The sequence below is a fragment of the Engraulis encrasicolus genome, chromosome 2 (assembly GCF_034702125.1).
Source record: "Engraulis encrasicolus isolate BLACKSEA-1 chromosome 2, IST_EnEncr_1.0, whole genome shotgun sequence".
In the NCBI taxonomy this organism is placed as follows: Eukaryota; Metazoa; Chordata; class Actinopteri; order Clupeiformes; family Engraulidae; genus Engraulis; species Engraulis encrasicolus.
The window spans coordinates 48,662,424-48,688,957 of NC_085858.1; the positions used below are offsets into that span (position 1 = coordinate 48,662,424).

At 44.4% G+C, this 26,534-nt stretch overlaps 1 protein-coding gene across 1 annotated transcript; it reads right to left on the reverse strand.

The window, feature by feature from the left end:
• Window positions 1-381: 381 nt before the first annotated feature.
• Window positions 382-26,202, reverse strand: abi3a (ABI family, member 3a). Its single transcript, XM_063216408.1, has 9 exons — window positions 25,896-26,202; window positions 23,744-23,914; window positions 19,732-19,911; window positions 15,183-15,244; window positions 13,457-13,552; window positions 12,171-12,520; window positions 8,682-8,801; window positions 3,900-4,016; window positions 382-1,809 (listed from the first exon to the last, which is right to left on the reverse strand). The coding sequence occupies exons 1-9, from the start codon at window positions 26,025-26,027 to the stop codon at window positions 1,646-1,648; spliced, it is 1,392 nt and encodes a 463-aa protein (XP_063072478.1). The 5' UTR covers window positions 26,028-26,202; the 3' UTR covers window positions 382-1,645.
• Window positions 26,203-26,534: the final 332 nt, after the last annotated feature.

Consider the following 26,534-nt stretch of genomic DNA (forward strand, 5'->3'; position numbering starts at 1 on the left):
GCCCAGGCCATCATAATCCGACCCTGAATATAGGTGACAGATACCTGCCTATAGTACAATTCTAGTTATGAAATAGCTTGGAAGAGCCCCACAGATTTGCTCCCCCGTTGCTGAAAGACTGCTGCTCTTTCTTCTCAATTTAATAGTGTGTTCATTCATAGCTGTGTAGTTACATTCTAAAAATCAATTTTCTGTGAGAAGACGTGGTCTTAATATAAAATGAAGAGAGAAGCAAACCCGCCTGACAAGCTATCTGAGAGACCGCCACACATCCACCATGGTGAACTATTGCTCCCAGACATCACACAGCAAATCCAAGGATATTAACCTTTTTTTTATCAGAAAATTAAAGAGCACTGCATTTTATACAGAACTGAGCCTTTATTTTTCAAAATTAGAAAGAAACATAATTCTGCCATCAAATAGGGCACACAAAAATTAAATGTAAAACTTTTTTCTTCCCTGTAATACATCAAAACATTGTTTCAAATCCATATATACAAATTTCACCTTGCTCTACAAGTTATATATTACTTTATTTTAGTTTGCATTAATTCAAGAATATTAGTTTGTCATTGACATGAAACATGAGTGAGAATGTGCGATAATCATTTTGAAATCTTGTCAGATACAAAACTTTTATCTTTTTACTGGCTTTAAAAAAACGAAACAGTTCATAAAATATTTTGAAATATGCCTAAACAAAAACAAACAGAATGATATAATACTGTGCCAGCTCTCTCCTCAAATAAAAGGCAGCCAGGAGGTGGAATTAAAGATATTCTCGCCTCTCTGTTAATTAATATAATACTGCCAGGTCCTTTGTAATCTTACTAGTGCATTGCTAATTGACTAAAGTTTGCTCTTTAGTCTCAGGACACGTGCAAACATGTATGAGCATTGAGCCTTGTTGTATCACAGTGAATGTCTCTGAGGGTCTTGGTTTGCCACAAGTCTACCGTAGGTGCTGAGGAATGAAGAATCAGGCAGCTGACTTTAAAGAGATGCGTGCTGCTATAGCTTCAAGGAGCCTTCATGACAACTTCACAGGTTAGACGCTTTGTTTTCACACTGACACTGTGGCATGCATCACCTAACTATCAGCCTCTGATTTCCACCTTTGTTCAGTAAACTTTCTTTAAAAAAAGGCTAAAAAAAAGGTTTTGTCTAAACACCTACGGTATTCACCTGCTATGGTGATGCACGAACAGATGGGAAGTTAGAGGCTGATACATGAAGTTGTTTTCTTTTTATGTTAATTGGACACTAACTTAAAAGGTACAGGTTTACAGGTCTTTATCCACTTTCAAGGGGTTTAAAGGCAACATCTCGGCCAAACTTTGGTCTAAACCCCTCGCTGCATGCATGCAACACACGCACACGTAGCCTACATACATAACAGACATGCACTCACCTTTATATATTAGAGTTCCCCTAGTGGGAAACCAAATCTTATTATCTTGCCAATTCTGCTCAGTGACCTTTTGACCTAAGCATTTAATGGGCCAGGCATCACAACATGTGCATGTTCTGAGGCAAGCAAAAAAAAAAAAGAAAAAAAGAAAAATCAATATTCTCATTTTCGCCGCGTGCGAGTTCATGTGTTCCCGGCTTTTGTCCCTTCAGAGCCCCATTACTTGGCTGATTAGTTGGCGGGTTCCACATAATTCCCGGGGAAATATCCCTGCACGCCGTTCAGCACGCCATGACACCAGCCGTCCTCGTTCCTGCTGGTGACATAGATGACGTCCCCTTCCTGGAAGGCCAGGTCGTCTGAGTTGCCCGTGTCGTAGCTGTATAGCGCCACCACTAGGAGAACACAAGAACAGTAAGGATACAGCAAGGAGTTTTATTTGTCACATGCGCAGGCCCGTCGACAAAAGGGGTATGGTGTGGTGTCCCGGGTCCAGGGAGATAGGGGGCCCAGAATTTGGTCCCCATTACATTGTATGTATTGGGTAGGGGGCCCTTTAAGATGACTTTCTCCTAGGCCCAGCAACAGCTGTCAGCGGCCCTGCTCATGCACACGGGTCAAATGGTGGATGCAGCAATAACGGGAAAATATGTGTGTGTTTAGGCAGGGGGCTTGAAGGGCTTAAATTGTGCCAAAGTGTGTGTGTGTGTGTGTGTGTGTGTGTGTGTGTGTGTGTGGGGTGGGGGGTGGGGGGGGGTGGGCGCGTTGAAGAGTGCCATAGGGCTTTAAAGTGCAGAAGTGTAAAAAAGTGCCATGGGTTATGGACTGTGCATGAGAGAACATGTAATACAACAATATAACATGGACTATGTCTATGGTAGGGAGGAAGGGGCTATATCATATGCGGGGTGTGGGCTGCATATCTGTATGTCAGGGCTATTCAAATGGCCCAGATGCGGCTCTTGGAGAGCAAGGTTCTGGCCCCCCACAAGCCCCTTCAAATACAGACTCATTTTTTGGAATTTAGAGATAAAAGTATGGGCTCCGTTATATCCTGAAACGGGACACGGGACGTTAAAATGCAGGAAATTATATCTAAGAAATGCAACACATTCTGGGGGAGGACCCCCAGACCCTCCACTTCAATGAAGTCTCCCATAGTTTTTTTATTGACAGTCGGCAACCATAATACATACGTACTGTATAGTTCAGCCCCTTTACTGGGAGGAATTTGAAAAAAATGGCCCTCGTGGAAATATAATTGAAAACCCCTGCTGTATGTGATGTAGAGAGTATGATGTATAGGGGTACAGCAGCAGCAGAAGCAGCAGCAGCAGCAGCAGCAGCGTGAGTGATCAGTCATAGTGACAAGCAGCACGTCATAACAATTACTGATTGACAGCAGGGGGCAGTAGAATGTATCATTTGCCACACCATACGAGAGGAGTCGCATCTGATTAACCCGTCAACGCTGACGATGACAGGCAATATGAAGCGAGTCTTTACGCATATGTAGAGGGGAGGTGTTAAAAGCTGTCATATAATGAAAATAAATTGTCCTTAACTTTTAGAATTTTAATTGTTCATTGCCCTTGGGGATCATGAAAGGCACTGATATATACATGAATTATTGAAATGTACTGTATGTCATTATGATTACAGACTCTCATTATTTCTCTTCATAATTATCATCATTATCATTATCATTAAATGGTGTAAACCATTAGACGACCCAAAAAAACAGCACCTACACATATACATTTTCTATTATATAGAGCCAGGGCTCTAAATTAACTTTTTTCCATCACCAGCCAAAATTATGAGTAGATATTGAGCTTACTAGCCAAACACACTCTCACTAATGGATCCAAGTGGCTAGAACGGTAAGTTGGTCTTTTCTACCAGTCAAACTGAAATTTCACCAGCATTTGGCCGGTTGGCTAGCGTTAATTTAGAGCCCTACACTATACAGTGTTGAAAACTCCATTTGGTTTTTGCAGCAGCAGGGCATCCAGGGAGTATCATGCATGTGCTGCCTCTAGCCTACTACAGGATAGGCCTGTCACGATAAAAAAAATTGCTGGACGATAAATTGGCCAAGAAATTATTGTGATAAACGATAATATTGTCTTCTCGGTCATTTTCAAAAAATATAATGACAATGGGATAAAAATGTGAATGCACCATTTCTAATTTTGAGAGCATCGCAGCAGGGGTGCTAGATAGAGGGGTAGTAGATAGAGAGATAGACAAGGTAGACAGATCGAAAATTAAAAGTACATCAACGTTTAAGCATCATTGCGCTGACTGAAATGTGCCTATCCATATTCAGTCTAAGAGAGAGTGACGAGGAAAACAAAGAAGCACGCTATGACTTATTGTGGCAAAAAAGTTATCATGCTTGTAAAAACGTATTGTACGATATATTGACTTGTTGAATATTGTGCCAGCCCTACTACAGGATGTGTGTTATGAGATGTCGTACCTTTCTCTAGGTAATTATCTGGGACAGATGTGTCATAGTCCACCGGGGGAGGCAGAGGTGGGATGTCATCAAAGCCGTCGAAGTCAAGAGGAGGTGGCGGAGCCGGGATCTCCAGATCTACAACACACACACACGCACACACCGACACACGCACACACCGACACACGCACGCAGGCACGCAAGCACACACATGCATGCACGCACACACGCAAGCACACACATGCATGCACGTGCACACACACACACACACGCACAAGCACACGCACACGCACACGCACACACACACACACACACACACACACACACACACACACACACACACACACACACACACACACACACATGTACGCACACACATGCACGCACGCACACACACACACACACGCACGCACATACGCACACAGGTGACACATAATGAGCGAGAGCTCCCACACAGACACAGATACAGACACTGCTGCTCTAAAAACTAATACAAAAGAAATTGGACTAGAGCTATGACTAAAGAGCTACAGTACATCCTAAGGAAGAGCTGCCTGCTTGGGATCCCACTTAATAAGGCACCGTGTGGGCTTAAAAAGGATCTTTTTTGTGGAGGACTACATTTTTTAAAGCATTGATTTTTTTAAAGAATCATGAACAAGGTCAATATAAAAAAGGTCCACGGAGCACAGTGACATTTTGCTTTGTCTGGATTAAAACAAGACCTTAAGCTGAAAAAGACATCTTCTCTTTCGTGACTATTACTATACTAATGCTTGAACTGCCCCAGTCCCGGGACTCTATGACAGTATGGGTGTGCATGTGTGTACTCTTTTTAACCCTGTGCTAATGTGCATAAACAAAACAAAAAAAACACCTAACCCTACTTTTAGGGTAACGGAGGCTAACTAGCAGAGTTGGCGTGGAACGTTGGTAAACCTCCCTCCCAAAGCCTCATACAGTGTCGATGCCGTTGGGCTGGGGGACTGGTCCTTTAGTCCAGCGGTATCGTACTGTGACTCCCATTATCAGACCGTTGTAGTTGACGAGGTCGCAGGTTCGATCCCCGAGGGGGATGAACAGGTGCAAGATGACCTCCGTCACATTAGCATCTGCACTTGTTGTTCTGTGTATTTCCTGTGCCCTTTGTATCTGCTATACACTTTGTATCTGTGATGTTGGTTGTGATTATGTCCTCAACTGTAAGTTGCTTTGCTAAAATCGGCAAATGTCTGCCAAATATAATGTGATGTAATGTAAAAAAATAATATCAGGCATATACTGCTGTATGCCACAGCATTTCACACTGTTCCTGTGTACTTTATGCTCACACTAAATGGTTCACCATCTCTCAGTAACAGCACGTAATAACCAGACTCATACATAGTGGGATCTGAGACAAATGATGAAAATAGGCTGCGCTCTAAATCCAAGCTTAATGTGACCTGCAGTCAATTGAGTGCTCTACACTTGCGTTCATTTGCAATTCTAGCGCGTTATAAAATAGCTCTGGAAGGGGCCAAGCTCTCTCCGCGGAGCCTTTCCCCTGTTGCTGCAATATCAAGCGCTGCCAAACTCATCAAAGCCTGTTTCTCAGTCTCGCCCCGCTGCACAACACAGATCTAACTAGGCTCTCTCTTTGCTCGCCAATTGTAATTAGTGGTATGAATTGATTCGTATACACTTATTCCACAACAGCTCGCATCCATCAGTGTCTGTGTCTTTGTGCTAATGCGTGTTATAGATTAGGACTGGCCAAGAAATGATGCATTCATCACTGCATAACACGCTTGGGCACTTGCTTATTGTTTACATCTCTCATCTCACCTATGGACTGACTTGTCAATACGCTGAAAGTTGCATTTTTTCCCCTTCACAGTGCTGTGGTCTCTCTCACAGACATAAAACCGCAGCGTACTGTACCGTACCTTGTCATTGCCCTGACAATATGCAAACTCATGAACAATAGCGAGTCAATCGGTGTCAGACCCAATGACAAGAAACTTGACGTCTGCATAAGAAATTGCTGTAAAAGCCGATCTTGATTTCTCCACCATCGACTTCCCAGAATTGTGGACTGACTGTTCTTAACAGCCATCCAGGCAGCAGCAGCAGCAGCAGAAACAGCATCAGCAGCAGCAGCATCTTGCCAACTGTGCTGTAAGTAGCACACTTGAGTGGGCAATAGTTACGTACAGACAGGGAAACTGACAGGAGGGGGACAAACAGGTGACTTGGCCCAGGCCCAGGGAGAGAGGGGCCCCAGAATCGGGCCCACATTGCATTGTATGAATAAGGTTCGGGGGGGGGGGGGGGGGGGGGGGGGGGTGGGGGGGGGGGGGGGGGGGGGGGGGGGGGGGGGGGGGTGGGGGGGGGGGGGTCCCTTTCAGATGATTTTTCCCTGGGCCCAGCCAAAGCTGTTTGTTAGCAGCCCTAGTTCCAGATGCCCTGGGGAGGTAGGCTAGGCAGGGCAGGTGGGCAGCATGGCTGGCTGCCCACCAGAGACCAGTGTCGTGTCCACATGAGCTGCCCGCCCGCCCGCTAGGCTGAGTGACCTAACCATTATAACACATTACAGCAGTGCCCCTAGGGGTTATTATGGGTAAAGGTTTGGGGATGTGGTACTGTAGCTCATCTGGACAAAGCAGACCACCTTGACACTACATAACACTGGAATACAGTAGTAGTGTGAGCAGTTGAGCTGACCTATGAAACCATTACTCATTACACTCACTACAGTGGCATCCCTAGGAATTACAGTCAGGGTTTGGGCCTGGTTTAACACCCCCATTAGTAGCTCATCTCGACAAAGCAGCTCATCTTGACAGACGATCGTGGCATAGTGTGACCTGTTGAGCTGAGATACCTAGCCATTACAGTACATTACAGTAGCATCCCAGGGGGGCAGGGCTGCTGACAGCTTTGGCTGGGCCCGGGACAAATGCATCTGAAAGGGCCCCAAATCCGATACAAATAATGTATTGAGGACCCATTTCTGGGCCCCCTGTCTCCCTGGGCCCAGGACAAATGACCCCTTTGTCCCCCCCAGCCTATCTCGACAGAACACGGTGGCATTCTGTAGTGTGACATGGCTGTGCTGCCACTTAGGGACTCACCCAGGTGCTCCAGGCTAGCAGGGAGCTTGGTCAGTGGACTCAGCGAAGCAGGAGGCGCGAGAGGAGGAGGGTACGGGGGAGGAGGGGGGATCATGACTGACACGGGTGCAGAGAGAAGCAAAAACAAAACAGTGTGAAGCAGCAAGACAAGAGACAAGATACGAGAAAAAAAAATATATCAAGCAATACTCAGCGCTCGAGTTGTCTGGGAGATGAGGGGGGATGCCATCCCCCCTACAATGGTCTATAATCATCACCCTCAATGAAAATGGTCAAAAATCATCCCTCTCTAAAACAGGCATCCCTTCTTCACATATTGTGTTAAAGTTGCACTTTTTAACAACTACATTTTCAAAATGTTCTTGGGGGGAAACCCCCCCGAACCCCCAGTAATCATAATCCATCTCTGACCATCCCCCCTGATTTTACAGCTCGACCACTGGCAATACTGTATGTGTGTGCACAAGTTTGCAGCGTTACATAATACACAACCTCTCCTCTCCGGCTACTCTGAAGTTTTTGCGTTCCAGCTTTACCCACATTAGTCACATATTAATCACACGCTGCAGTGCAATTTTGTGAACACATCAAATAATAGGGTATGCTGCACGGTGACTAATTAGACAAAAAGCTATTATACTCCTCCTACCATGCACCGTCTACTCTGCAGTGTAGGGGCCAGCATTAATGAAAATGCCTTCAGTGAGAATTATACATTCAAGTCTTCCATAACAAAGTCAACAATATAATAATGACATATTTTCAATTACATATAATACATCTAACCAGTGCTGGGTAATCCGGTTTCAGAATTTTAAGTCCTGAACTCCCTACTTGTTACAGCCATTCACACACAGCACCAGTAATTTCATAAAATCACCAGCGACAATAAAGAGTGGGTGCAGGATTGTAACAACTGAAGCTGGATTACCCAACGCTGTATTGAACAACCTGAGTTAATAACTACAAAATATGTATCAATAGCTTGTAAGCATTCAAAACATTATTTGACTTCAAAAACAGCAGCCCTAAACCTACAACCCCTGTGTGTTCTGGTGTTTGATTTAGACAGTGTAGCTATGCCAGCGAGCCTTACGTGACTGATTATTGGGCAGGAAGAGCGAGCGCGTGTAGAGCGAGCGAGAGGAGGGCCCCATGCGCACCCTGAGCGAGAGGGAGCGGGCGCTCGGGGGGTGGCGGCGAGCACGCGACCGCCGCGTGCTAGGAACTGAGCCACAGACAGACACACATAGAGACAAAGACATCTCAAAAGGTGAAAGGTTAAAAGGATAAGCTTTTCATTGGCAAAACATTCAGACTGCAGTTGTACAATAAGAGCATGGACTAATGGTTCAACACAAACCCATGTAACGTCAAAGGAGACAATGAAATTACTTAAGCAGGTTTTGTGTTGGTGCATATACCACACAGATCTCCTTAAAATGATGTTTTTAACATCTTATGCAAGCAACTCCTGGAAGTTATGTAACTCATGCGATTGATGATGAACCATAGAGAGGCTTATAGAACAGGAAATAAAGACAGTGAAAGCTGCAGGGAGGTAAAGACACAAAAGAAAGCACTTGTTCAAGGCAAAATGTTTCATTCCACAAGCAGGTCGTTTCAAATAATGAAGACAGAATGATAGAGGCAGTAGCTTCCTGTGACTTGCGTAAGAGCCGGATACCTTCCATGTTGTCCAATGGCGAGAGAGGGGGAGGGGCTGGGAGGTCAGAGCAGTCACTGATTGGAGGAGGGAGTGCGTCCTCCATCGTGATGGGAGGGGGGAAACCATTCTCCTCTGCAACTGGTGAATAAGAAACAGGAACATTCCATGTTCATCAATCTTTAGTCACACAGCGCTGTTATGTTAGTATTTGACAAAACTGAAGGTTGCAGGGGGAAACAACGGTTAGTGTTCAAACAGCTTAACTGCACATAATAGACCAGTGCAGCCTTGCTAAACAGATTCAAACAGAAAAACACACATAGAGCACTATGATTGGAGGACAGATCTTATGGCCCAGCGTCTATTCTCCCCTATGGTGCAATACTGGATCAACCCACCCCGCCAAAAATATTTTCTGCCACTAGTCCATCAAGATTCACTAGGCTAATTAGTAGGGAAAACAATAAGAGAATTTGATGCAACACAGACCCAATAATAAACTGCTAGCCATCAATAACATAACAGGGAACTAGGAAAAGAAACCAAGTCAATTTTAGTCTCCCCTTCAGCTAGTGATAGATAGCCATCAGTTTGATCATTTCGTCCATGTTGCATCACAGTTTCTCATTCGTTTTCCAGCCAAGAATTTGAATTCATTCACAGCAAACTCCTCTCGCCGTCTTCATCATCAGACATGCTCTAGTCTAAATGCACGCCTGGCTCTCATTGTAATGCACTGCATACAGCCGACAGATCTTCTCTGGTGGCCGCTTTCACAACTATGCTGTTTACTTCCACATCGCCAACCATTTGAGAATATCCTTTTCATGGATTGTTATTATGTTTCATGCCGTTTCAGAGAACATGAAAGCTACGTTTTTTCTTTCCCAGAGTTCTTCTTTTTGATGACTAATTTCCGTAATTAGTGTATCTCGGGTTTCTGGCGCCTACACAAGTGTTCTCATTTCCTTTATCTTGGTGGAAGGAACTCCCGCTTTGGTCTACTCTGGTCCACAGCGACTGCACGGCTACTGCAGCAGATCTGCTTTTATTGTTGCAGCCTAGTTAGTCTACTGCAGTATTTCTCAAAGTGGGGCGCAAGCCCCCCTGGGGGGGGCGCGGAGGCATCGCAGGGGAAGCGTGTGACATCTGATTTTGTTTTTTTCCCCCCAAGAAAGGAAATGAACACTCGTCCCTCTTTGTGTTAAATCACCAGTCAACTTTCCTTTGATTCTGCGCAGCGATTGTAAAATCAGTCTGCCCGAGTACTGCTGTTGCTTGGGGGGGGGGGGGGGGGGATGATGGGAAAAGTTTGAGAACCACTGGTCTACTGCATGTGAGCACTGACATAATTGGACAACAACTGATGCTGCAACAACAATTAATGTTGAGAAGTTCTGAGGAACTCTGAAAATTAGATGAGGATGTAGATGAAAACGTGATTAGCATGTCATGATATAGACGACAAAAACTGAAACTGAAACTGTGAAATCAGGAAGAAAACACATCAGTCTCAGAATCTTTCATAGCTATCTATGGCTTGACACATAACTTGTCAATTTCGCAGTATGGCAAAATTAGCTGATTATTCGCACGTTCAAGTGTGTCATGTTTCCATGTCAGAGAGAGCTGCTGCACGGCACAGAAAAAGGGTGATAGACGTTGCCAAGACTTAAGCTCTTTAGCTCTGTCATTGACGAAATGATTTTAAGATCAATACTTGAATGTTAATACAATGCCAGTTGAGGTAATATTAAATGGGCAGAATATACATATATACTGTACAGTATAGGCCAGAGGTGGGAAACCTACGTCTCGAGGGCCATTTACGGACCTTGAGGTCATCTTATCCGGCCCCAATAAAATTTTAATGATGTGCAGCTTCACGTGAAATTTGACATATTTTGTAAAGGAATCTTAAAAATTACATTTGCAATACAATTAAGCTATATTTCAGGGAACCTAGAGAAGGTGGGGGCTGTTGTAAAGGTGGCTGCATTCAATATAGGCCTAAAGTGCAGGGGGAAATCCTGGTTTGTGTTCATAGTACGGACCTTGGAGGGCTTTTACAGCCCTTGGAGGAATTTGAAGTGGCCCCTCGAATGAAAAAGGTTTCCCTCCTATAGGCAATTCCTCTACTCTGGGCAGTACTCAAGGCACTTTACATGGAAGAACTCACATTCACCTGTTCAACTACTGCACATTTACACACTGGCTACAAAGCCAGTCATACCAGGTGCCAATCAAGCATGCCTGGAGCGATCATGCCTTGCCTCCCAACGCCCCCTTGACCTCATTATAAAGCTGACAATGCCCCCCTTAGTACAGTATTGAAAAAATAAAATAGACTAATGCCCCCCAGTGGGAACTAAGCCCCGCCCCCACCTATGTGTATCCTTCTCAACGCCCCCCTAGGGTTCCCTAACGGCCCCTGGGAAGCGTCCCCGTTGAGAAACACTAACGGTGTATACACACCAACGGCGCGGACATCCACCTAACGTCCACTGAACTTGTCCGGTATCAGTCCGAAATGGTTAGAATACATGTAAACAGATCATGCCTTGCACACAGGAGCAAGTAAGCGCGGCGCATGTCCGGCCAGACCGGACATGTCCGCGATGCTCCTTGAAAATAGAACTCGAGTCTATTTTCCTGTGCGGTCGTCCGCGTTCAATAAGCGGGCTCCATTGAAAATGAATGGCTGCTGCCCGCTGATATAACGTGGACGCTGACTGTGCAGTGTGCAAGGCAGCCCGCAAACCTCTCGGACTCGCGATGCTCCCGGACACGTTAAGTGAACGCGAATATCTCGGTGTGTATGTACCATCACCCAGGGGAAGCCACTGCATTCCTTGACCTATGGAAATATTATATACCTGTATGTCTTCAATGTGGCAATACTTCAAAATCGTAACAGAATTTCAATTTCCTTTCACGTCAATTTCAATTTCCTTGTATGACCTGTGCATATGAAGAAACTGGCAATAAAAACTGACTTGACTTGATTTGAAATCATGACATTAAAATTGCAAATAGGCCTCGTCCCTGGCTCAAACGACTAAACCCTACTATTGCACCGGGGACCCGAGTTCGATTCCTGCCCGAGGACATTTCTAAAACGTCCCCAATCTCCCTCTCCTAACCGTCTCCTGTCACCTTCTCGCTGTCATTTTCAAAAGAACCCTTCTTAAAAAAAATGCAAAAAAATGACACAACCCAGAATTGGCCTAGTATAAATTAATGTGTGTGTCTGTGCATGGTTCTACCAGAAGCCAGCAAACTGCAATCCAAAGAGACAACCAGAGTTGGCCAATAGTGTATTTTTAAAAAAGCTTTTTGACTTGAGTGGGGAGAGAGAGACGGGGAAGGGCCGGCAAAGGACCAGGGCTGGGAATCGAACCCGGGTCAGCCGCATGGTAGACGAGTGCCCTACCGTTTGGCGACGGCAGGGCCGGCCAATAGTGTATAACACAATATGCACTATGCGCACACCAGAGGCCAGCGTACCTGTCTCCAGAGGAGGTGCGGGTGGTGGAGGGGGCAGCGAGGCCGCCATGGGTGCGGGAGGAGGAGGAGGTGGTGGAGGTGGAGGTGGGGGGGCAGCAGCACCCTCTGTGGACTCTGCTGCAGCAGAGGAGGAGGTGGAGGGGGCCGGAGGAGGTGGGGGCGGGATGGGGATGGAGTCCTGGAGGTCTGGGGGTGGCGGCGGTGGGATGGCAGCGTCTCCCTCCTCCATGGGTGGAGGTGGTGGTGGTGGTGGCGGGGCCCCGTCCTCCAGGAGGCTGCTGACAATGTCAGCCTCAGGAGCGGGCCAGCTGGGGACCACGGGAGGCTGCACTGCCTTGCCAAAACTTGAACTGGTGGATGTGTGGGGATGTGTGGGGCAGGACAGGGCAGCACAAGACATGTAAATCCACAAAGATCCAATTGCATTACATTACATTACACGCTTTTTATCCAAAGCAACTCACACAGTCCCTGGTGCAGTGTGGGGTTAGGTGCCTTGCTCAAGGGCATCTCAGCCATGGAGTGTGGTGGGGAGTGGTAAGGGTGGGATTTGAACCTGCAACCCTCTGATCCAAAGCCCATGTCCTTAACCACTGGGCCACGGCTGCCCTGTCTCATTGATGTTCCAATTGATGTCATGACTCATATAATTCAACTGGCATTATTTTTTGTGACTATTAAAGTAGTATTACGTAATGAACAGAGCTGAACAACCAGCTCACTCAGATTATGTACATGAATATTGTACTTTAAACAAAAAAATAGATTTAGACATTCCCTCTGCTCAAACGCATTCCTGTATATCATTGTGTACATGTAATTTCAGTGTCATTATCCACTTTAGCAGGTAGTAGCTTATTCTGGAGTCTGCCATATCAGAGTAGCCCAGAGAAGACTATAGTCAGTGTATGTGGCTAGGCCATTGTATATCCACTGTCTGTATTCAAGGTCAAGAAAAAGTTGAGTTGCACTTAATTTCTCAGTCACTCTGTTTTGGTGCATTCTTTTGAAACTCAGTTGTCGGAAACCCAGACCTCCGCCTCGGGAAAGTGCAAAAGAACAGGTACTCAACTCAGGCTTCTGAAACACAAACTCGGAGCACTTTGGTGTACTCAGAGTTCGTTTAACATTAGTGTTTTCAGACATTTGTATTGTGCCTAGCTGTTGCAATAGAACGCATTTACAACGGTTGTCGGGAGAATAACCTCGGGTCTACCGACAGCCGAGTTTTAAAAGAATGAGCCATTTCTTTTGGTGTGATTTATGTTTCTGTAGGTGAAGTGTACCCTGTGGAGCGGTCACTGAGGGAGGTGAGCGAGGAGCCTTGAGACATGGTTGGTGCCACCGGGCATTGCACTGGCTCAGGGGGCCGGCTACTTCTCCTGTGTTGACACACGCAGACACACACACACACAGACGCACACACGCGCACATGCACATTGCACACACAGACACAGGCATACATGCGCATGCACGCATGCACACACACACACATGCACACACACACACACACGCGCACACGCGCACACACACACGCATGCACGAATACACACACACACGCGTGCGCGCGCACGCACACACACACACACACGCACACACACAGTTACACTTAATTAGTTGACATCCTGATTAATCACACATACTGTAGAGTTACTTCTCCTGTTTTCGCATGAGCAGACACATATGCACGTACATTGACTACACTTTAATTAGTTAATATCCTGATTAGCTTCAGACCCGAATGAGGTCTCAGGGCATTTTTAATGAATGTTGACTATGCAGCTGCAGTAGCAGTGAAGTAAGTTGGAGAGTTTCTCTTCGTAGGGGAGCACTTTTGACAGCCACTTCAGACAGAGGAAGTTAGCAAAAGTGGTGAGGTAAACTCTACTTCCTGTCTGTCAAGACCTCAGAGAAATGGAGCACGCGAGAGAGAGAGAGAGAGAGAGAGAGAGAGAGAGAGAGAGAGAGAGAGAGAGAGAGAGAGAGAGAGAGAGAGAGAGAGAGAGAGAGAAATGGAGCATGCCAGAGAGAGAGAGAGAGAGAGAGAGAGAGAGAGAGAGAGAGAGAGAGAGAGAGAGAGAGAGAGAGAGAGAGAGAGAGAGAGAGAGAGAGAGAGAGAGAGAAAGAGAGAGAGAGAGGGAGAGGGACAGAGAGATAAAGCGACAGAGAGAAATGAAGCACGTGAGAGAGAGAGAGAGAGAGAGAGAGAGAGAGAGAGAGAGAGAAAGAGAGAGACAGAGAGAGAGAGAGAGAGAAAGAGAGAGAGAGAGAGAGAGAGAGAGAGAGAGAGAGAGAGAGAGAGAGAGAGAGAGAGGAGAGGGAGAAAGAGAGAGAGGTGTAAAAAAAAACAAAAAACAGGAAATGCACCATATCTCACCCCTCCTACACGTTTAAAACAATCATCTGCTTTATAAAGCACTTGTGAGCTACTTGACATTCTGGCTCGGGAGCTCTTCTACAAGGTGTCAAACATTGGCTGATAAAAGCGGGTATGCACCGTACGGTCAGCAGGTCAGCAGGTCAGACGGGATCCTGGCCCTGCGCCATTATCTACGGCAATATACTGTATAATCTGTCAGTGTTATGCACTTCACCCAATGTGCAGTGTACTGTATACATAATTGATCAACACATTAACATAAAAACACCATAGCTTATACTGCAGCTGGTTACAATTACTAGCAGCTTCAATAAGAATACCAGAAAAGCCTTTTTTTTTAAAAAATATCTGGTGTGTTTTGTAAATTCACCCTGTCTGCCAACTTACTGTAAGTTGTAAATTAATGTTAATGTTAATATGAATGTACTAGTATATTTAATTCTGTTTCATATAAGCAACTTTCATCTGCACTGCCTGCTGACTCCCCTAGTGCAAGTTCAGCATTTCAGACCCAAAATTCAGCTACACCGCTGTGATGATTATGTATAAGGCAGATACTGTAAATGGACTTTGAACTTGGGATTCAACTTCAGTTTGAATGTGAACTTGAACTTGAAAGTGAGTGCACATACCCGAGTGTGCCACCAGGCTTGCGTGTCATGGTGGCTGTTCGGGCGACGGGGTTCCCTGAGTCCTGAGCAGAGGGAGGAGAAGCACAAATACAACAGATGTGTTCAAAGTAAAAGTAAGAAAAAGAAACACAGTTTCCTTCCCACACAAGTAACTTATCTGCGTAACCAGTAGACCTGTGTACTCATCTTACGATCAGCTAACTGTGCACTGGTTGGATCAAGTTTGTGGTGGGTCCTTGTTAGGTTGTTAGGAGTTTTTCAGTAGCAACACAGACTATCTATCTCATTAGGATACAATGGAGTAAATGGTGTAACAGCTATGTAATGACATGTGCTAGTGTTGTAATTACACCACAAAAGTACTTTTATTTTTACTTTTGACACCTCTGCAAATAAACAACTGCATATGTAACGGAGGCCAACTAGCAGGGTATGGCATGGAACATTAGTAAACCTCCCTCCCAAAGCCTCATACAGTATCGGTAGTGCGGTAGCGCTGAGCTATCGGACTGGTCCTTTAGCTCAGCGGTATCGTGCTGTGCCTCCCCTACTCAAACCGGTGCGTTGACTAGGAGGTAGCGGGTTCGAGGACCCAAGGGGGAAGGACTGTGCGGGAACACCTCAGTTACCCATACAGCGAAGCAGCTGAGGCTGGTAACCTACATTCTGGGTGTTCAAGTTAGGTCACTGCTTGTAGAAAAGCCACACTTTCGACTGTGATTTTTGTATTTCATTTTAGTGAGTTAGCATGACAGACAGACGTTTTGGCCTGAGCCTTCATCTGCGCTTTGAGTTAACTTCCTAGTTGTTATAGTGTGCTATATAAATACAAGTTGTATTGTATTTATTAGGCTGAAAAATCTGTCTGTCATGCTAACCCACTAACATTTTTTTTACACATCATGTGAGTGCGGCTTTTCGACTTAAATGTACAAAGACCTTGTAAAAACAGTTTGGAGTTGAGTGCACTTTTTTGAAAAAGTAAGTCCAGCAGCAGCTCCAGTGAAACATGAATAAAGTTACTGTGTAGCAAGTTAAGATGGCCATCCAGGCAAATTATATGTTTTATAGGAACGTAGGTCTAATCTGACACATAAATATGAGTTAATGGTGACAGCCATGTATTAACCTATTGTGTCCTGGAGGAACATATACGCTGCACTCAAGCTCTTGAGATTTGATATCTTTTATAAAAAATGTGGGTGTTAGAGCTGAATGAACACATTATAGTGCAAACATGAAGGTTCTAGCTTTTAAATGCAATTTATTTCATGTTTTTATGTGCTTCGGAGGCTGAGATATTTAGGTTTTAATAGGGAGAGGGCACCTATTCCCAAAAAGGGCTTAGGCTAAAATGGGTTAATGATGAGCTGTGCATGCCATAGGTTTGTATAATATGTGTGCATGTCACTCTTATGTTCTGTAGACACCATCAAAATGAAATAGAGCTGCAGTATATGCAACACAGTAGTGGAATCAGTCGATAAAGTAAACAGGGCTTGACATTGACACCAGAAAAATGCTGCTCAGTAAAACCATGCAGCGTTAATTCAACATTAACCCACTGATGCTGGATGTTACGTTGCGCAACATTGACCCTGGCACCTGGAGCTGTATGATGCAACATTGAGGCTTATGCGATTTCAGGTTTTTTATTAAAAATGTTGTTGAATGTTAAAGTTGAATGAACATGTTCGAATTGAAGAGGATGGTCTTAGCTTTTAAATACAATTAATGTCTTGTTTTTATGCATTTCAGATGCTAAGATATTTAGGCTTTTATAGGTTGGCAGTAACTTTTCCCAGAAATGGCTTAGGCATTGAGCACTCTTGGCGGTGGCAAGTCATAATTTTAGTCTCATTAGTCACTTTGGCAGGGTAGTTTATTCTTAGGTGTGAAACAGGAGTCTATTCTAATATTATTGACTCGTGTCCATCAACTGTTTGAATTTCAGTTAAAGAAGTAACAGCATCCCTAAATGTAGATGTAAATAATGGCCATCTTCCTGCTTCTGCATATCATCATCTGCAGGCTATCACGGCTTTTAACCCATTGTGTCCTGAAGACACACATACGCTGCATTCAGGTTCTCGAGATTTGAGCTGTTTCATTAAAAATGTCGGTACGTTAGAGCAGAATGAACACATTCTAAGGCAAAACGAGGGTCCTAGCTTTTAAATGCAAGTCATTTCATGTTTGTATGTACTTTGGAGGCTGAGATATTTAGGATTTAATTGGCAGAGGGCACCCTTTCCCAAAAAGGGCTTAGGACAAAAATGGGTTAAGAGAAAGAAAAAAACACTAGCCACAGAGGCTGGTGAGGGGAAAAAAGTAAATTTCAAGTCCTGATATGAATGTAAGGGTTTGTATTTCAGTTCAAGAAATAATAGGATCCCTACATGTAGATGTAAATAAGGGCCATCTTCTTAGCCACAGAGGCTGGTGGTGAGGGGGAAAAATAGTTAATTTCAAGCCCTGATATGAATGTATGTAAGGCTCTACGTATATGAGCATGCCACAGGGAGGCCAAAGAAAAAGAAAAAGAAAAAGAAAAAAAACATGCTGGCAGTGGAATGGTTGTCAGTGTAGCTTGTGTGTTTAATTTTACAGTGGAATGGTTGTCAGTGTATCTTGTGTGTTTAATTTTACATGCAGATTTGTATGGCCTCCTGCTTGCTGTTCTGGCCTGTGTGTGTTTGCGTGTACGTGCTGTGTATAAGGGAATAGGAACGAGTGGGCGAGAGAGAACATGAAAGAGAGCGAAACAGAACGAGAAAATTTGAGTGAGTGGGACGCGGAGAGAGAGAGAGAGAGAGAGAGAGAGAGAGAGAGAGAGAGAGAGAGAGAGAGAGAGAGAGAGAGAGAGATGGTGTGTGTGTGTGTGTGTGTGTGTATTTACTGAACCCTCTCTGTAAAGGAGAAAAGAGCGTGTAGGGGCATCAATGAGGTGTGTGTGTGTGTGTGTGTGTGTGTGTGTGTGTGTGTGTGTGTGTGTGTGTGTGTGTGTGTGTGTGTGTGTGTGTGTGTGTGTGTGTGTGTGTGTGTGTGTGTGTGTGTGTGTGTGTGAGGGCATCAATGAGACGGCTTAGCCTTGGCAACACTAATTAGAGGCTCTGGCTATTTTTTCCCACGCTGTGGCAGACTGTCAGCCCATTGTTGCTGTTGCTGTGTGTGTGTGTGTGTGTGTGTGTGTGTGTGTGTGTGTGTGTGTGTGTGTGTGTGTGTGTGTGTGTGTGTGTGTGTGTGTGACGTGCGTGCGTGCATATACTGCGTGTGTGTGCGAGTGTGAGTGTGCGTGTGTGCATGCATGAATGCGTGTGTGTGCATGTGTGCGTGCGTGTGTGTGTGTGTGTGCATGTATTTGATTGCTAATTGAGGCCAGCATCTCCTCAGCAGGATGTGGTAGTAGGGAGGGAGAGACTATTAAAAAATTTGTCTGTTGAGGTTGCATAGAGAAAACACAAGACCTAATTTTCCATGCAGTTCCTAGAACTCATACCAAAACGCAATTAGGCTACTAGAGGTCTGACATTGACAATTTCATAGATTCATAAAGCACAATAAGTTGAAGGGTACATTCATGTGTTTGGACAAAAAATGAAACATACAACTCGGACATGACATAGAACAATGTGCAACAAGCTGAATGAATTACATTATTCATGAATACCGTATGTATTCCTCGCCAGACCGTCGAGTTTTATTCCTACAGATGTAATTGTTTTGACAGTTGGAACACTTTCCCCCCTAATCAACTTCACCTCTCTATTCATACACAGAGGGCTATGAGCAGTACTTTATTACACTATTCATAAATGAAGGGTAAGGGTTCAAGGGCTCTAGGTATATTTAGCCTGTAATAGTTAAATTATATGTATAATGATGTTGCTTTGGTGATGGCGTTGTGTCTAGCATGTTCAATTTAGTTTATATTGACTATTCAACAATCGCTTTTCATCTTTTCAAGTCTTTTTTGTATTTTTCAAGCACAATGAATGACAAGTGTTAATGACAATGTGCAATATAGTGTAAATACTTTGAGTGATTGATGAATGCTATATATATTATAATTACATTGTTTTATAAACTCAAATATCCGCAAAATGTGTTTTGATACACTGCTCCTTCATTTCCTTCAGGGTCAATAAAGGAGCTCTATTACTTAAAGGTTAACTTCAGCCAATTTCGACATGCAGTTGTAATGCTCACACCACCCTGGACTTTTCAGTACCTGAGATTTTTTTTTCTGCAGCCTTTTCCAAGATCCTGGTCATTGTAATGGGGCCAGGTGTTTGCTTACATTTCAAAAAACATCTTGATTTATTCCAAATAACATCCAAAAGGTTATGCAACATCAGCAGACAACTAGCAAACAGCAATACCTTTTGGGAAAATATTTGGACAAGTCAAGGGTAGCGTGAGCAATACAACAGCATATTGAACTTATCCTAATACTACTATTGAAAAAGGATTCACATGTCAAGGAAGTTCACGTCATGCATGTTACAAGTAAACAGCTCCCAGAGCGGCTCCACAGTGCGGGGCTCACCTTCATGCCGTGTCCGAGGGAATCTAGGGCGGCGTAGGAGATGGGCGTGCGGGAGTACTTGGTTTTGGGCTCTTTGCCCGTTGCCGGAGGGATGACCTTGTGGCCGCGAGGCACCCTCTTCGACGCCGTGAAAACACCAATCTCCCTGCGAGCCACTTTCTCTCTGTGCATGTCCACCGTCTGCCGTGAAAAATGGTACAAGACACACCAAAAAGGTTTCAATTCCATTTTAAATATTAAAAAAGATAAAGCCTTTCCCGTATTTATCCCTCACATCAGAAATATTACATTACACTTATTACAACATGTTTTTCTTTATCTTGAATCCCTTACGTGCATGTTTGCCTTTCAACATCATTTAAATAGTAGCCAATATAATGTTCATATTCATGATTTATTTGAAAAGACATAGGGCCTACTGCTATAGTACTACACTATTATGATTCTTTTTTGTTTTCGTACAAATTTCACATCACCTGAATGTGAAAGCACAAACTAAGTGACTTCACTTGGTGTGAACTGTTGCAGCACAGTAATAGACAGATCTTGAAAGCCAAGATGAGACATTTTTCTTGAGCAGATACAGATCATAAAGATTTTGTTTTGGTCTTTTACGACTTTATTTGATAGGACAGTGTGAGAGGTGAACAGGAAGCGAACTGGGAGATAGACAGGGAGGGGTTGGCAAAGGACCCGGGCCGGGAATCAAACCCAGGTCAGCCGCATGGCAGGCGAGTGCCCTAGCGGTTGGCCACGGCAGGGCCGAGCAGATACAGATCCTGAGCCTGTGTAGCGGTGCGCACCCCGACAGGTCAGAGGAATACGTCTAGAACAGGGCCGAGCAAACCCTAAATCAGCTGACAGACAGACAGGAACGTAACCAAGGCCACGCCACACACCAGATTAGCCATTTCCTCAAAACAGCAAGCCCTGCACAGTGCACTGGGCGTGCAAAAGGACCCCCCTCTTTTATATACGCTGGCCCTTTGGAGCGCACCCCCTTCCTGGGTGCGACTCCAGACAATAGGCAGCATCAATCATAGTGAGTGCTCAGTTCCCCTTGCTGGGGAGTGGTGGGCCTGGGAGTGGGAGCGCTCTTTCAGGCTACTACCCCCTTCCTCATACCTCAGCTGACCTGGGCTGCGTTTCCCAAAATCTCTGCAGTAGTGCTGAAGCCTAAGTAGTACTTAAGTATGAGGTGCCGCTTATAGGCAATATACCAGAAATAGCTCTCATATCGTCACTAAAAGTTTATAAATACACTATTTTACCTCGCACATGCACTTAGGCAAACATTTTATTTGCATGTACCAGAACAACACATTGAATGTCGGCCAATACAATTATTTTATGCATAAACTTTTGGTGATGTGATATATTGTCTAGGCGGCCCATCATACTTAAGTACTACTTAGGCTTGAGTACAACTTAAGAGTTTTTGGGAAACACAGCCCTGGCTGATGAGGCTGGGCATGAGGATAACGGGCATGCCTGAGGTGCCTGCTAGAACTTCTTTAGTGTGTACAGAGAGAGAGAAAGAAAGAGAAAGGGAGAGAGAGACAGAGACAGAGAGAGAGAGAGAGAGAGAGAGAGAGAGAGAGAGAGACAGAGAGACAGAGAGAGAGAAAGAAAGAGAGAGAGGGGGGGCATGGGGGGGGGGGGGGAGTGGAGGAGAGTGGAGGGAGGGAGGAAAGAGAGGTGTGTGTGTGTGTGTGGGGGGGGGGGTATAGGCTATTCTCCCCACGATCAGGGCCTCTCACTCTGGGCACAGGAATAAGGGATGCCTAGAGAATGAGAGAGAGAGAGAGAGAGAGAGAGAGAGAGAGAGAGAGAGAGAGAGAGAGAGAGAGAGAGAGAGAGAGAGAGAGAGAGAGCAATGAGAGAGATTGGGGGAGGGAGGGAGTATGCTTGATGGATGGTTGATAGCTTAGGCTGGCAAAGGAACTGGGAATGGTGAAGGCTAGTTGCCATACTGGAATTTTCCCACAATCCCCTTGAATTAGGTGGGCAGTGCACAACGCAGTATATGTTGTGGGTGTATCAGGGTAAGAAAAATAAACCCAAGCACACACACTGACGATGTGCTTTGAAGTTCACTCAACAGCAACAGTCATCATGGTTGACTGCACTGTGTGCTATTTGTTTGCTTATATCATAAACAAACCCAAAACCAGAAAAAAAATAGGAAGGTCCCTTGGGAGGTGTACACAAACATTGTTTTTGACTATTTCTCAAATTTTTTGTTTATCGCTTTGTGTTGCAGTCAGTTCAGATTTCTGTGTGCTGAAGTTGCATATTTTGTAAGTTAAGTCCCAATGATGTAAATATACAAAGAGGTCTGTAGAACTGTAAGCATCAATGCATCAGGGTTTTTTTTTTTTTTTTAAGATATTTTTATGGGCTTCAAAAAAGGGAAAAATCCAGGCAACTCCAGGTGAAAAAGAGGAAGTCCATTAAAAAGCCTTTATTGTCATAGGGCTAAAACATGATTAAAAAAGCCTACATGTTTTGACCGCACTGGTCTTCATCAGGGCTTTGTCGATATTTTTATGGACTTTTTGGGCCTTAATTTCAGATAGGACAGTGAAGGTGCGACAGGAAGTGAGTGTGGAGAGAGATAGGGTAAGGTTGGGAAACGATGCCGTCCGGACTCGAACCAGGGTCCCCGTGGGCATGCAAGCCCAAGTGTGGGGGGCTTAGCGTGCTGCGCCACAGCGCCCCCCTATCAGGGTTTTTTTTTAAAGCACTGACAGATGCACAGATGATGGACTTCCTTCCTGCATGTACACTATTTCCAAATCATGAGAACTGGAGATAAGAAGGCAATGCAAGTAAAGATAACTTACAGTAAATGCCTTAGAGCAGGGCTATTCAAATGCCGGCCCTGGGGCCAGATGCGGCCCTTGGACGGCAAAGTTCTGGCCCCCCACAAGCCCCTTGAAATACGGAATAGTTTTTTTTTTAAGTACAGGTTCCGTATCGAGCTGAAACGGGACAAGGAACGTTAAAATGCAGGAAATAACACCTAAGAAATGCAAAACTTTCTGAGGGAGGACCCCCAGACCTCCCACCTCAGTGAAGTGTCCTGTACTGTCCGCAACCATAATACATAATATAGTACGTATAGTCGGCCCCTTTACTGGGAGGAATTTGAAAAACTGTCCCTCGTTGACATTTAATTGAATACCCCTGCCTTAGAGCTTTCACTTTCCATTACCCCTTCAGATGAGTTTTAAGTAATAAAATATTTTAGATTATGTAATCCTGTATGTTGTGCAGTGTATTGCATATGTTGCATATGCACAATATGTTTCAACTGCTACTGTATGATCTGCTACGCCACTTGATTTATTACTAGGCCATAACTTACTGTACCAGGGTATAGTTGGCATTTATCATTGCCTGTTGGCCACCTCTTGCTGATAAAATGTTGTAAATCAGTGTTGCCACTTTATCTGCTTGGCTTTTGAAAATCCTTCACGACATTCTCATACATCCAAAATGTGTAAATGTACATATGGTGAATTCAGGTAAATTGGGCCACTTTTTTTGCATATAAGCGAATGGCCCAAAGTGTCCCAATTTATCGGAATTCACCCCTACCATTTTCTTATTGTTAAAATGTCCACTTAGTTATTGATTTACATCTGATTTCCTCCGGGTCGATTCTGGTACACTATTATTCTGAGCCAACACACCCACATTTTTATTAAAAAAGCTAAAATCTCAAGAGCCTGAATGCGTATATGTGTCTCCAGAATATGTCTCGGAAGCATCCAGACCCTCCGAAGGGGGGGAATGATGGGAAAAGTATGAGAACCACTGGGTTAAGGCAAGCCGTGCCATCTGAAGCACGCTGTAATAGTAATTGAAAGGTTAATTTACCTCAGTACTACTCTACTATGACATGACACAGGGCCTTTAGTAATGCAATACGACTTGGTCATTGCCATTCTGGTAACAACAAATGTATAACACGGCTGTGTTTTAACAGGTTAAGCTCTAGTCTTACCTGACCGATGAGGTTGACAGATGATTCGATCTGGCCCAGCTGAGAGGTTTGGGCATCCAGCAGCTTGAGGAAGCTGCTGGCCATGTTGCTGATCTGGTAGGCCACGCTGGCCAGAGACTGGGTGGTGAAGTTCTTAGTCTCCTCCAGGGCCTTCTGAGACTCATCGCCGGCCTGTGCATAACATCATCAGGACAACAGAAATCACTTAAAAAAAATATATATATATATATTTTTAGGTCTTTTTTGTCTTTATTTAATAGGACAGTTGGAGATGGCGACAGAAAGGGAGTGGGATAGAGAGACCCGAGCCAGAATCGGAGCCAGAATCGAACCCAGGTCGCCGGCGTAGTAACCCCGTGCCCTAAATTACTTGATTTACTTACTTGTTTAATCCTCCATTCAGATAGGACAGTTTGAGTGTGACAGGAAGTGAGCAGAATAGAGGCAGGTGGGGAAGGACTGGCGTTGAATTGATACCCGGGTCTCCAGTGTAACAATATGGTGCCTGAGCTGTTTGAGCCACGGTCAAGGCTAAAAATGGCCTAAATTGAGTAGGCCTATACACCGTGGAGCAAAGGGAGTAGGAGGGTTGCCTCACCAGGGCTCGAAACCAGGTGTCTGTGGTACCAAGAGCCAGGCATGTTGTCAGACAATGGCTATGTTTACATGAGACATTTAATTTGGAATGAACTCCATTTAATTCTGAATGAAGCTGAAAACGTCATGTATACTTCTTAATTCTGAATTAAATTAAAGATCAAAGGAAACTCAACTGAACTAATTATTAATTTGGAATTAAAAAGGTCATGTAAACGTAGCAAATGTGCAACTGCAACCCTCGGAATGGTCACCTCATCACTGACTTGTTTAATACTGTCAAGAAAGACAAATAATCCCTTCACACCATTACATGGCAACTGAAGACCTACCTTCAGCCTACAGTTCAACTGCTAGCTCCTCTCAGGCAACCAGACGGTCCTACAGCCCAATGGTCCCACAGCCCAATAGTCCTACAGCATATTCCTGCTGCTCCATGTTCCCAATTGTTTTTAGGAAATTATTCAAATGTATTGAATAATTGTGAATATGTTGAATGTGTCGCTCAACATTTGAATAAATTATTAGAAATGTGGGGACATGGAGCAGCAGGGATATGCTGTGGGACCATTGGGCTGTGGGACAAATGGGCCTAAAAATGAATGTTAAAAGTCTTATTGATGTGATGTGGGACGGACCAATGGGCTGTGGGAACATACACTCGCTCCCACTCAGACAATGCGCCCATTTCAACAAATGATGGATTTCTTCTGGCACTTCTTTGATCTACAGCAAAGCTTCATCCTTTCCCTTGATGACGATGATGAAGAGGCATTCATAGTAGTGATGGTAGTAATAGTAGCACATTACATGATGTATTTGAAGTCGGTAATCAACAAGCCATCTTAACAAAAGGATTTCAGTTCAATTATGTTGTAGACTACTTTATGAACGTAAGATAGTAATTAGGCTACTATGTTTCTATTTTGCTCAGAGGTAGGCTGATCTGTCTTGTCCTTCACACTTCTGCTTGCTCTGCAGTGCAACCATTTGCTACTGCTTCCCCTTTCTTTCAGCATGTGAGTTGCTGCACTTCTCTTAAGTAGGCTATCACAGTCACAAAGCAAAATGAAGAGAGCCTCAACGCCAACGGAGTTTTTGGTGTTGCAATAATCTGTCAGACACCAGCAGATGCCGAAAGATGCAGCGCACATGAGTGTTTTTTTTCTCATGAACACACACAGAATGGGGCACCCTCGCATTCAGTCTATGCCTTTATCTTTTCGAGATAAGTCTGCGCTTAGTAGCCTATCCTACAGGAAGCCACAAATTATCGATAGTAGTCTCCAAGTTACTGATGATGATGATGATGATGATGAAAAATAAAGTAACAAGTGTCATCGTTTTATACAGTGCACGCAGCCCATATCCAAATGTGAACTCTGTTCTATCAAATCCCTCCCAATTTGTTATTAATCTTTTCAGTAAAACAGGAACTTTTTAAAAGTAGCCTACAGTCCCAAACAGGACTACGCAGACAGGTGCACTGCACGAGCTCCACGATCGAAGTTGTGATGTCATATACTGTAAGCCTATCAAGAATGCGGAGACTCACCTCGAGATAGTTTTTCTCACAGTAGTCGGCCACATTGAACAAATTTGTGTAGTTTTCCAAAAGAGCCTCTCTCGCCGATGGAGTTTCCTGAAGTATCCTGGTTACTTCTTCGGTGTAGTTTTGATCCTTCATGGTCGTTTATACTCCGGCACACACCGCTTTTGCCTACCACACGGCATGAAAGATGCTTCAAACTTGACCAGGCACCGAGCCGACCAGCCTTTGACGTTGTCAGTGAGGGAAGAGAAGTTGACAGTCAAAGCGAGAAGGATTTCGTGACGGCGCGCGCACTAAACGCCAGACCGCAAAAGTTGTCTTTGTCTGTAGCTGCAGGAAGAAAACATAGCCCACAGAGTCCATTTGCGTTTAAAATAAACAGGCTATGTAAATACATAAAAAACAATAACATACAAACGGCAAAATAGCCTAGTATGTTTGGGTAAAGCAACCAAACCGTTCTGCGCAACAGTTCTCCATGATGCGCTCATGGGCTACTTGTCCTTGTAGTAGGCCTAGCCTATAGCCTACTTTTGTCAGTATAGGCCCAGTGTTTTCTTTGTTGAAGTATCACCATGATTAATCTAATGGGGCAGGCTGATAGCAAAGAGAATTGTCTCTGGCTTGCAACCAAAAGCACTA

What these genes read in the sequence shown, in the direction of transcription:
- abi3a (XM_063216408.1), bottom strand. Translation starts at nt 26,027, where the DNA reads ATGAAGGATCAAAACTACACCGAAGAAGTAACCAGGATACTTCAGGAA. An exon ending in CTGTCAACCTCATCGGTCAG is followed by an intron (nt 19,912 to 23,743) that starts GTAAGACTAGAG and finishes TTTTCACGGCAG; the next exon opens with ACGGTGGACATGCACAGAGA. An exon ending in CCCTCGGACACGGCATGAAG is followed by an intron (nt 15,245 to 19,731) that starts GTGAGCCCCGCA and finishes CCCTCTGCTCAG; the next exon opens with GACTCAGGGAACCCCGTCGC.